Source organism: Choloepus didactylus, chromosome 2 (assembly GCF_015220235.1).
Source record: "Choloepus didactylus isolate mChoDid1 chromosome 2, mChoDid1.pri, whole genome shotgun sequence".
NCBI lineage: Eukaryota > Metazoa > Chordata > Mammalia > Pilosa > Megalonychidae > Choloepus > Choloepus didactylus.
The window spans coordinates 55402904-55416290 of record NC_051308.1 but is presented as its reverse complement, the minus strand read 5'-3'; the positions used below and the strand labels follow the sequence as shown (position 1 = coordinate 55416290).

The window sequence follows — 13387 nt, the reverse complement described above, 5'->3', positions numbered from 1 at the left end:
AACAAGTTGCTACTAACATCCCTAAATACCTCTCCTAAATCCCTGAAATTTGGTAAAAAATACCTCAGTAACAAATATTTCAAGCTATAGTATGATGGTATGATGACACTGCCTGCTTGTCAGAAGTTTGGCAGCAGCACACACTTTGTCAGTATATTTATGTAACTACCTAAATATTTTATTATAGTGGTTTTTAAACTATACTCTAAGAACTCCGAAGGTGTTTTAAATATAGGGTGTCCCAGTAAGATTTCATTTTAAAAAGAAGTCTGTTGCTTTAAAAGAAAAACAAACAAAAACTAGTTTTATATTTTGTCCCTATTTTATAAAAATGGAAAACTAAAGAGTAAAAATATCAAAACCAATTTTAAAAAACACAGATGCTACAGTTAAAAAACTAAAAGATATTTTTAAAAGGTAAATAATTTGAGTTATCTGATGTGCACCTGACTTAAGGTGACCAATTGAATTTGATTATGAAAGAAAATGAAATGAAATGCTGAAATCAGTTTTTTTTAAAAGAACTTTTTAAAAGTGATACAGCTGTCCTCCCCACTTCATGGGACATGACTTCCAGGATGTAAATCTCCCTGCCAATGTGGGACGTGACTCCGGGGATGAGGCTAGACCCGGCATCATGGAATTGAGAAAGCCTTCCTGATCAAAAGGGGGAAGAGAAATGATGCAAAATAAACTTTCAGTAGCTGCGAGATTTCAAATGGAGTTGAGAAGTCATTCTGGGGGTTATTCTTATGTGTTACATAGATATCCCTTTTAAAAAGTTTTTAGTGTATTGGAATATCTAGAAGGAAATACCTGAAACTGTTGAACTGCAACTCAGCAGCCTTGATTCCTGAAGATGACTGTATAACTATATACCTTATACTATGTGACCGTGTGATTGTGAAAACTTGTGGCTCCCACTCCCTTTACCTGGTATATGGACAGATGAGTAGAAAAATGGGGACAAAAATTAAATGAATAATAGAGGGGGCTGGGGGGAATGGGATGTTTGGGGTGGTTCTTTTTTACTTTTATTTTTATTCTTATTTTTATTTTCTTTGGAGTAATGAAAAAGTTGAAAAATTGATTGTGGTAATAAATGCACAACTATATAATGGTACTGCAAACAACTGATGGTACACTGTGGACCACTGCATGGTATGTAAATATATCTCAATAAAACTGACACAGAAATGTGTAATTAAAACATGAGAGCTTCCTCCCTCCATCCCACTCAACCAAGGTAAAAGCTATCATATATTTTTATATTTTATACAAATATTTGCAAGTCAATTTTTTTATTTTAAATAAAATTTTACTGCACATATTATTCTGACTGCTGCTTCAGCAATAAATCTAAACAATAAATAGTTAACGACTTTCCTAATCAATAGCATAGATTGACACTCACATGGACTGAGAAATAAACAAAAAAGAATTATTTATTGAAAAATTCAAAATAAAACAAAATACGACAACCAAAAACTAAAAAATAGTAAAGAGGAGAGTGTGATTTGCTGTGTTGGCAGAAGGGAAAGACAGGCATTAAGATTTTGAGAGAGTGCATCAAGTGGCGCAGCATCAAGAATCCAGAAACCATTTTAACCTCTGTTTCAACATGGATTATTCCTAATTATTTTGCTGTTGTTCTTTGGGTTGCTTTTTTGGGGGGAAGGTGGGGTGCAGGGCAGGGGGGAGTCATTCTAATCAATGGGGTTAGAGTAAGGAGTTTAAAGGAGCATAGAGAGAAAGTAATACACAAAAAAGCAGAAGCTAGTTCGGGGTACTTTGCGTAAAGGGCCAGAGAAAGCACCCTGCCAAGCAGGCTTATGGTAATGCAAGGCCATTTACTCAGAGAAAGCTCAAGACCACTTTTGTATTCTCCATCTTCCCATCACCTACCATTTTGTGTTACAATTATATTAATTACACTTGGTTTTAAAGACCACGAAAAAAAAAAAAGATACCCAAAGATGTGGATGCCAAAGAGAAATAAATCCTGGCCAATTAAAACGAATTATAAGGAGTAAAATCATAATACAGTAGTACATGTGATATTTTTAAAATGATGAGTGACTTTTATAGCAAAATATACATTTCCAAAATCAATAGACAAGAAAAATTTTTCAGTAGATCAACGAGTAAAGAACACACTGAAAAGCTGTTAAAGACCTACCACTTCAAAAAAAAAAAAAAAGTAGTAGGCTCAGAAGATGGTTTTGTGGGCAATTTCTCCTAAATCTCCAGGAGCAGATAAGTACTAGGTTATTCAAACTCTTTCTGAGCATAAAAAAAAAAAAAAAATGAAAGATTTCCCTATCAGTGTTTTATAAGGCCAACATAACTCTGATACCAAATCCCAATTAAAGATGGTAAAAGAAAGAAAACAGCCCTTTCATTTAAGGACATAAAAGGTTTGGTATTTCACCTTCAGATTCTGCAAACCAGAAAAGTTATTTCTACCAGTATATACAATTGTAACAAAATTTTAAACACAAAGAATCTGGAGTTTGTTACTCTACCATATAAGAACACATTATAGTATAACAGAGAAAAAAAATTAACGGATTATGGCAAGACCATTCCAAATATGTACATAAAACAATACACTCTAACACAAATCCTTAATTAGTCAATAATGTTAAAAAGCCCTCAACCCTATCAGTAGATGCTGAAAGAACATCTGATAAAACTCAACAGCCATTTCTAATAACAAGAATAGAAGACTACATAAATGATTAAAACTATTTACCAAAAACACATACAATACCATCTCAAAAGGTGGGGTGAACTGAATTAAAACTATTTCAATTAATATCAGCAACTAGAAAGGGATACTAGCCCCATTATTATTATTATTATTATTATTATTATTATTATTATTATTATGCAATATCACCTTGGACATTCTAGCCAATGATATAAGACCAGAAACTTAAATAAATGATTTAAACAATGAATAATGGAAATAAAATTAATTCTCTTGTTGATATCACTAAATACCTAGAAAACATAAGAAACTCTTAAAAAAATTCAGTTAAGGCCATAAAATCCAAACAAATAAAAAGACAAGGTACATTCTTCAATAGGTCAACTTCATGGCTTTCTCCAAAAATTAATTGGTTAATTTTATGCAATTCCAGATGGATCAAAGACAAATGTAAAATAGTTTTAAATGTATTATAACACCACTGTTATATGATTAAGGTAGCATTTCAACTTAGCAGGGAATTTATTTACAAAAAGGGCTGGACAACTGATTATCCATCTGGAAGGAAAAAAAGCTACAATCCCCCTGTAATACCACACATAAAAATAAATTCCATGTCTAACACAGTAAATTTTGTGGTGGACATTGTCCACAATTAACTGTACAAATATAAAAAAGTTCTTTCATGAACCAGAGCAAATGTATGACACTATTACAAGGAGTTAATAATAGAGGGGTACATGGGGAAAAAATGTACCTATTGCAAACTATGGATTACAGTTAATAGTAATATTTTAATATTCTTTCATCAACAATAACAAATGTACCACACCAATACTAGGGGTCAATAATGGGGGAAAGGGGGACAATAAGGAGTATGGGATGATTAGGGTTTTCTTTTTTATTTCATTTTTTTTCTGGAGTAATGAAAATGTTCTGAATTTGATCTTAGGGATGTATGTACAACTATGTGATGATACTGTGAGCCTGTGATTGTGTACTTCAGATGGTTTCTATGGTGTGTGATTATATCTCAATAAAATTGCATTAAAATATATATAAATTCCAGATGAATTAAAGACAATGTTTTTAAAACACAAAACTCTTAGGAGAAAACCTAGAAGACTGCAGGTATAATCTTGGTGGGAAGGACCTTAACCAATGGAGAAAAACCAAAAGCTATAAAAGAAAAGAGAAATATATTTGATTATATAAAAGTCAGAACATTTTACATGGAAAAGTTCCCATAAACAGTCATATTATTTAGAAAAAAATTTGGAATAAAGATGACAGAGTTAATATCTACGCTATAAAGCAAGTTCATACATTAAGAAAAAAACTTTAAATATGAATAAATATGAATAAACAAGTCACAGAAGAACAAAATCAGGTGCCCTCAAAGGAAAACATGATCAAATGCAGTTGTAAAGCAGGAAATATCAATCAAATAAAAAATGAGATGCCACTTTCACCATCACACAGGAAAATCTGAGAGACAGAACACCTACTACAGGGGGAATGTGGGCAAAGGGACACATTCATACACAGCCTGTAAAAATGGGAATTGTTATAGCCTTTGGGAAAGGAATCTGATGGTATTTATTAAAAGTAAACACATATACAGTCTTCATTTCAGCAATCCCACAGTTGGAATTCTATCCCCCACAGATATAAACCCATTAATGGCCAAGAACATAAGAAGTCTAAAGATATTTAATGTATTGTTCTTGGTGGCAAAAACCAAAATGAAACCCAACACCCAAAAAACTAGAAACAAGGTAAATGCCCATTAACACTGGAGTGGTTGAATAAATTATGCTGTATTCAAATATAGATGAATTAGATTAATTCTCATAGATAAATTTCCACTGGCATTACCAAGTGAAACAAAAGAGTACCCAAAATGTATATAATATCTCATTTGTTATAAACGTTCATATAAACATACAAGTATATAAGCATGGAGAAAAATATGGAAGGAGATACATGTGATTATCAACAAAGAATGGAGCAGACCAAAAAGAAAAGACCACACTTAATAAAAGCATTTACGGCTAAGTTAAAATTATATATGCCTCTTTGTTGCTCAGATGTGGCCCTGTCTCTCTAGCTAAGCCAACTTGAAAGGTGAAATCACTGCCCTCCCCCCTACGTGGGATCAGACACCCAGGGAAGTGAATCTCCCTGGCAACGTGGAATATGACTCCCGGGGAGGAATGTAGACCCCGCATCGTGGGACGGAGAACATCTTCTTGACCAAAAGGGGGAGGTGAAAGGAAATGAAATAAGCTTCAGTGGCAGAGAGAATCCAAAAGGAGCCGAGAGGTCACTCTGGTGGGCACTCTTACGCACACTTTAGACAACCCTTTTTAGGTTCTAAAGAATTGGGGTAGCTGGTGGTGGATACCTGAAACTATCAAACTACAACCCAGAACCCATGAATCTCAAAGACAGTTGTATAAAAATGTAGCTTATGAGGGGTGACAAGGGGATTGGGAAAGCCATAAGGACCACACTCCACTTTGTCTAGTTTATGGATGGATGAGTAGAAAAATAGGGGAAGGAAACAAACAGACAAAGGTACCCAGTGTTCTTTTTTACTTCAATTGCTCTTTTTCACTCTAATTATTATTCTTGTTATTCTTGTGTGTGTGCTAATGAAGGTGTCAGGGATTGATTTGGGTGATGAATGTACAACTATGTAATGGTACTGTGAACAATCGAAAGTACGATTTGGTTTTGTATGACTGCGTGGTATATGAATATATCTCAATGAAATGAAGATTAAAAAAAAAAACAAAAAAACAAAAAAAAAGACATAATGCTGAGCAAAATAAGCCAGGCACAAAAAGAGAGATATTGTATGTTACCACTAATGTGAATTCTGTGAAAAATGTACAATGTTTTATACTGTAGAATGTAGGGGACCTAGAGATACCAAGTAGTGGAGGGGGAATGATAATCTAATAAGAACAGATAAACTATGGAGGGTAATCTCAATGTTATGGGAATGCTCAGGAATGATTATGGTTTGTAAACTTTCTTGGATATAGTAAGATCATGTTGGAAGCAATAGAGTTATTTTAGTTTTTTTTTTTCTCTTATTCCTTTGTTTTCTTAGGGTTTGTTAATTTTCTTGGGGTATGGTAGGAACATGTTGGAAGCAATGTAGTTATTTTAGATTATTTGTTTTTCTTACTCCTCTGTTTGGACATGGTTTATTAATTTTCTTGGGGTATGGTAGGAACATATTGGAAGCAAAGTAGTTATTTTAGGTTATTTGTTTTCCTTAATCCATTGCTTGGTTTGAAATGTTGTGGGGTTTTTTTGGTTGTTGTTTGCCTGTTTGTTTTTAATTTTTTGATAAACAAAGTTAAAAAATTGAAAAAAAATCAGTAGAAAAATGGGAGTAAAAACTAAATGACAAATAGGGTGGGATGGGGGGATGGTTTGGGTATTCTCTTTTCACTTTTATTTTTTATTCTTATTCTGATTCTTTCTGATGTAAGGAAAATGTTCAGAAATAGATTGTGGTGATGAACGCATAACTATATGATCATACTGTGAACAGTTGATTGTATACCATGGATGACTGTATGGTTTGTGAATATATTTCAATAAAACTGAATTTAAAAAAAAAAATTATATAGTACATGTATGAGGATGCATCTGCAAGAATGCATCACAAATCACTAAATATATTATCTACTAACTTGTAGGACAGTATCTTATACTGTTAAGTGAAGAAAGCAGGTTGCAAATAATGTGCATGAAAAGTTTCTATTTCAGTTCTAGAGCAAAATCTTTACAAATTTATGTGTAAATACATTTATATGAGCAAGGAAAAAGGTATTAAAGGATAAACCCCAAATAGTTAACATTTGAGAAGGGGGAAGAGAGGCAAGATAATTTTTTCTGTAGATATATTTGTATTGTTTTCACTGTTTTGACAAATATGTACTATATTCGTTAATGTGAAAAACATCAAATTAAAGAACCTCAACAGGTCAAGGACCCATGGGCTTTTCCAGATTTAAACTCATGTTGGCTTATCATTTCTTTCAAATGCTCAAACCTGCCCTTTACTGAAAGTCAAAATTTGCCCATCTCCTTTCTTTCAGCATGTCTTCCTTTCTCCCCAGAGCCTCAAAGGTCACCAACAAGAACCTCCCTCATACGCAAGCTGCCTCAGAGCCAAGGAATAGAATTCAACCAAGCAAAGTGACCTACCTAAGATCTCTACCTATTGAGGGCTTTTCTTGGCAACAACTGATGTTCACTTTATCCTATTTGTTTTAAAAAAATTATGCTTTTTGCCAGAGAAGGCAAAAGTAAAATAACATCCATAATAGGCACACAAAAAGATATTTGTTGAATACTGAATGAATATAAATCTGTAGTTACACTATCTAGCCCAAGCAGGAGACATCCTTGCGCTTCATACTCCATATAACCTTTAAAATCCTTTTTTCATTGCCTCATTTTTACAACCTTGGCCTCCAATCACGTCACCTTTCCTGACATTCTTAAAAGCCTGTGCCACCCTAATATGTTCATCTTCAACTATGTACCCTTCCTTCGCACATGCCTTTTTAAAATTCAGTGCAATCACACCAGTTTCTTCAGGTACCTCCTTTGTTTTTCTGTGAGGGTCCTTTCCCCAAACTGCCTTTTAGCTTTCCAGGCCTCACAAGCCTTCTTCCTGCCACACATGACATGGAAGAACATGTTTTCTCTGAATTTTTTGACATCCACTTTCAAAAAGACTTGACTACCCTGAGTTCTAAGATTATTGGATCCTATTATTTTCTACTTGCCTCCCTGCTGTAATAGGTCCAGAGTAGCAGTTCCATTCTGTATCCTCTATCTAGTAGGTTTTGACACTGTACTTCTTTTAGAGAAGTGAGACTTGCAGCTGTCTAGATAAGTGACCCCACCCCATCACTACTATAATTACTACATTTTCTTGGCTCCAGTCTTGCCTCCCTTAATCAGCTTTATGAAGCTGCCAGAGCCAACTTTCAAAGACCCAACTTCATTATGCCACTCACCTGTTTAAAAACATTCCTTACTACACTATGTATAATTTTAAAAAGCAATTTCAATCTGGCTGCAACCAGTATTTCTAACTTTTATCTTTGGCTAACTGCCCATCAACATCTAGTATAGAATTTTACATAACCCTCACTAAGCACCAGCTGCAGACTTCTGACCATTTCCTGAATGGGCCACACACATTCATCCCTCAGAATGTTTTGCTCATGCTGTTCTCTCCACTGGGAATTAAGTTCTCAAACCTGTCCCTCTGGAAAAATCCTACTCCATCTTTAATGTCTGGGTTAAATGGCATTACCTCTGTAATGTCATCACCAAATTCTACTGCCAATTTACCATCATCAATGCAGAATTAATTGTTCTTTCAGATGGATTCCCATAATGCGTTCATTAACTACAGTTTTCTATTATATACAGTTACTTATCTATATTTGTCTCTCCTGCTAGTTCTATGTATTTAAACAGGGCAAGGCTATGTCTTAGTTCAATGTTTTTCAAATTTTAGGACTCAATCAACCATAAACGGATAAACCAATTTAGTGAGTCACATTTTTTTATTCAAACAGAATCGGAATTATCAGAGGACACGGAATAATTGAGTAAGTATAATTCGAAGACACCATTATCTATGTGTGTATATATGAGTTGTGATATAAAATATATTTCTTACTGACTTGTGGTAAAAGCTCTGTCTCATTTAACTTTGCATTCCCAATGCAAACTGCTTGATACACAGCAACAGCTCAACAAGTGGTCCCAGAAGTAAAACTGGTATCTTGCCTATGGGCCTGCTGAGTGCCCTACACTAGGTTTAAGAGCCCATTATCATTCATTTCCTTTATTTGGCCAGATGTCCTTTACTATGCTCACAACCACAACATCAGTTCCTTTCTCTTTTTTTATCTGCAATCATTAACTCTGTCACTTTAAAACTGAGTCATTTCCATAAAGATATAATTGTCTAACCTTCCAATACTACATATGCCTTTCTAAGTTTCACCCTCCATGAATAGTCCATATCATTCAAGAAAAACCTTTTCCATGACCTTGCTACGTCTTTCAAGATACTAGCATATCACCTTTCCTCCACCCCAACTTTTAAAAAATAAGGTTCAACCCTTTACTCCATTTAGTCTCCTACACCTTCCTAAACCTTACAATCTGCCTTCTGCTTAAACTGCTGAGCTTCTAAGCTGCCTAAGGACTAAATACAGCAGCCCTTTCTCAGCTCTCAACCTCAACTGTTTTACAACTGACACCATACCAACTTGCATTCTCTTCTAACTCTACATGGACAAATATGGGGAAGGCACTTGAAATGGTGCCTAGTGCGTAAGTACGTATAACTGTTAACCATTATTGCTACTACTACATTAATACTACTATATCTGACCACTTATTCCTCCTTGTATACCCCGAATATAGGTAATTATCCAAGATTCTGTCCTTAGTAATTTTCTCTTCTGCCCCTCCCAGTTTTTCCCTTGACCATATCATGTACTCACAAGTGTTCAATGAGCCCATCTGTGAGACGGTTATAAATCTCTCATAATCTCATCTTATCCTTGACCTCAGATGTACAATTCTAAGTGTTTGACACTAAATATCCAAAGCTATCTTTTCCCAATGTCCTTAAATTTTATCAATAACACCATTATTCACTCCCATCATTTTTCACTTCACTTTCACAGGTAATTCTCAACTGTCAACTCTACCTCCTCAATGTCTTTTCTTTCCATTGCCTAGCTCAGCCCTTCCCTTTAACTCATCTACAACCACCCTCCAAACAGGTCTCACACCCCTCCAAGACCCAAGACTTAACTATACACTACTGTCAGATAAATTTTTTAAAATCTTAACTCTGAATTAATTAGCAGGTCAAACCCTTCAACGGGCCTGCCTTACCCTACTTGAAAAGCAGAATTTCTTAGCTGGGCATTCAAGAGCCTCAACAAAATGGATGGCACTAATCCCATCTCATGACCTTCTCTTTATTCACAGTACCTACAACCTGACCCAACAAAAAAAGTCTTTAAGCCTCCACACAATCTCTCACTAAAGTCTCAGCTCAAACAAATTCCTAGTGAGCATTCCTCCTCATATCTTCACACTCCAGCCAGTCAATATTTTACCACTCTTAAATGTCCACCTAAAACACCAAATCCTTTATAGGATTTTTTTGATTGTCTTTCTTCCAATCCCCCATAGATATTCATTCCCTCTTCTAAATGTTCTTAGCTCCCAGTAACAATTCTTAAAGGCCTTGCTATGTTCTGCAATACATTATGGCTGTTTACACAATAATCTTAATTTCCCTGTTTAGCAAAAAGTTCCTTAAGGATCATTTCTTAAACATCTTTGCAGCCTTTTAGACACACAGTCACACATCTTTTTCTTTTAAGAGAAACCTGACCATTTAAGACAAGTCCTTCAGGGATTCTTGAAAATCTTCTCACACATTGCTAGAATACACGCTAAATAACCCCTAAAGAAAACCCAGAAAAAAGGACCTACACTTTTAAACAACTTGGATAAGAGGCAGGGGGGAAATGACTGAAAGTGAGGGTTACAAAAGACAACCTGTAATTACACACCATCCATGGTACTCAAGGATCTTAAATAAGTCATAACTGGATGCCGGTGCCGACTATTCCATTAACTTTCCAGGTAACTTCAAGTTACTACCTCAGGAGCCTGTTCTCATCCGTTCAATGAGAGACTTCTATAAAATCTCTAAGTCCCCTTCCTTTGACAACCCGTTTTTCCACAGAAAGACTCAGCCTATCCTAGCAACCAACTCCATGACAAGTCTTCAAAGGTTCAGCCCAAGTCTCACTCCCTCCGATTCCTTCCACAACAACTCCGGTCCTGCCTGGTCTGAGCTACTTCAACACCCGCGATCCCTGTAATCACAGCTAAATCACACCCTGTCTGGCCCTAATGCTCCACATTTGATCTGAAAGTGGCTTCAGGAACGGCAATGCATTCTGCTCGGGAAGAAGCTGGGCTTCCTCCTACTGCTGCTGCCGCTGCGAAGGAGAACTGCCCAGTAAGCCATAGCAGAACCGAGTCCATAATTTTGCAGCCTCCTTCCCCTCCGGTTGCCTCCTTCCCAAGACCAAAAAGACAGACACAGCCTTCCTCACCCAACAACTCAAGGTTCATCCCTGCGCACTGCAGGCCACCTGGTCTCAGCTCCGGCAGCAACGCCTTCTCCCCGCCAGCTTCCAAGGCCTGCTTCTAAGCAGGGGACACAGCGTACACCTAACAGCAAGCACCGAAGATTTTCTAGTTTAGAAGGACCCGCGGCTTCCGCTTTCTTTTCCCCGCCTTCCTAGTGCGTTTCCAATGGGCTATCCACAAATATGCCTGATGAAAAAGAAGAATAAATTCTCTCAGAATAATTTGCCCTTAATTAGCTTTAAGGGAAAAAAACATCGTATTGATACTCGGTGCTTTAAAAGGTGAAAGGACTGAAGACTGTTCTCTCCCGGAAGATGTCAGTGAACTAGGAATTTCAGGCATTCTTCTAGACTACTAACCCTTGCTATGTTGCTTGTTCAGCGGCAAAATCCCGACAGGCTGCATCAGAGTCCGCAGAAAGGTTCCGTGCAAGTCCTAGTGCCGCACGAAAGAGGCAAAGGTTAGCTCAGGATGTTCTCGAGTGTAGAGGTGCTACTGTCAAGGCGTGTACTCGCTCTCTGTGTACGTTAATTCCCGTGTATCTGTCTCAGTCTCGTGGAAACTATTTTCATTTGTAAATATATGCCATTGGTTATGATAGCGTTTGTTAGACGTGCTGTACTCAACACAGGGCGTTTTACCTTAGGCTTTACCGAGCACCCAGCGTGTACCAGGACACCCTAAAAATAAAATGAAATGAGAGGTTGAGTTCCCTGGAGCTCAGACAGGAGTGTGATGAGATACAGAAAGAGATTAGAGAAGGCCAGTTGGTGATAACTAAGGAAAGGGCAAATTTATTTAAGCACGTTCCAGAAGGTGTATTACAGGCTGTGGATACTATAGGTTATCAGCAAATGAAAGAGCAGCAGAGACTTGCTGCAGAAAATACGACTCGAGCTACATCCCCCTGGGTAGATTTAGTGCCCGTAATTCCAACTCCACCTCTTACTAACTCCACCGCTTGGGCAATATTTCAACCTCTGTGCCTCCGTTTTCTTAGGTGTAAAATGGGAGTGATGATAATATCATTTATGGGATTGTTGTAAGGATTAAATTAGTTAACACGTATAAAGCATTGAAGTGCCCAGTAAATATTAGCCATTTTTATTTACAAATTACTTTCTCCTAAAGTTACTTTATTGAATTCTCACACTTTCTTGAAGCTGTTAGGGCAGGTATTAGCCACACTTGAACAAATGCAGTTATTGAGGCTCAAAGATTAAGCAGTTTGCGTTCTTTCACATGTCCAAAACATTGCAAAAATGTCATCCAAAATATTGCACTCCAACAATGCTATATAGGAGGATATTTCTGCACACTCCTGCCATCATTGGTTATCATCAATTCCCTTAAACTGTCAGTTGGAAAGTGAAAAAGAATGTCTTTATTACATTTATTTCTTAATGAGGATGAACAAATTTTCACATGTATAAATGTGTATTTTTCTCTTCTGTGAGGTGGCCTGTTCATGTCCTTTGCCTATTTTTTGGTTGGGTTTTTAATCTTGTAGGGTTTGGAAGCAAAGAATGATAAGATCAGATTGGTTTCTAAAAAAGAAAACTCTTAAGGTTACTGCAGTAATCCTATGAAGAGATGAGGAAGATCTGAAAGGCAAAGTAGAGAGAAAAGACAGAAGGCAATGTATTTAAGAGAGATGTATGAGACAGAATGGATAGTATTGGAAAGACCTTCTGTATGTGGAAACTAATAAAGGGTCAGAAATTTGGCGTGACTCTCATGTTTCTACTTTGGGTGGCTCCATTTACCTGGGCAGAGGATGAAGGAAAAGAAACTTTTTTGGCAAGGTAGATGAAGAGTCCAGTTTGGAACATGATAGGTTTAAGGGGCCTGAGAAATCCAGGATACCATACAAGTTCAAGGGAAAGGTCTAAGCTAAATGCCTACTATATCATCAGTTCTAACGTGTGCATTTTCCACATTTTAAAATCCCTGAGATAGGGATATATCATATAACTGATGATGTCTAATAATTTAATTAGCAGTGTATTTTTCTTTCTAAGTACTCCATCTGATAACTTTGATTTGATGAAAAACAGTATAATTGATGTACTTTGCTTTACAAGTGCTGCTTAGGGCTTACTATACTACCAACTACAAAGGAGGGTACCTTGTTATGTTGAAGGGGAGGAGGAAAAATTTAATATTCTTTCTTCTTTGCTTGAAGCAACTTACACCTGTCATTCAGACTCGGTATGAGAAAGGAGACCTTGGTTCTTAGGTAGGCTGAACTTCCATCCTACTAAAGACTTTTACAGGTCCTCCCTAAATTAAGCCTGTTGGTATTTACCTCTCTTCAAGCTGAAGGTAAGGAATTCTGAGTGGAACACCTCCCAGTCAGCCGGATATACTCTGGAAGCTGCCTCAAATCACAGGAAATAGGTGGGGGCCAGGAGATTGTTGTGACATTCCAAGGAT

General features: G+C 36.6%; 1 protein-coding gene across 2 annotated transcripts in view; it reads right to left on the bottom strand.

Annotated features, from left to right (window-relative positions):
* Positions 1–11048, bottom strand: part of RBBP5 (RB binding protein 5, histone lysine methyltransferase complex subunit) — a 42746-nt gene extending 31698 nt beyond the window's left edge. For both annotated transcript variants that reach the window (XM_037824924.1, XM_037824926.1), the window contains exon 1: positions 10915–11048. In XM_037824924.1, the coding sequence (XP_037680852.1) occupies positions 10915–10933 (19 nt within the window). In that variant the 5' untranslated portion in view covers positions 10934–11048. The remainder of the gene's footprint in view (positions 1–10914) is intronic.
* Between the last annotated feature and the right edge of the window lie 2339 nt (positions 11049–13387).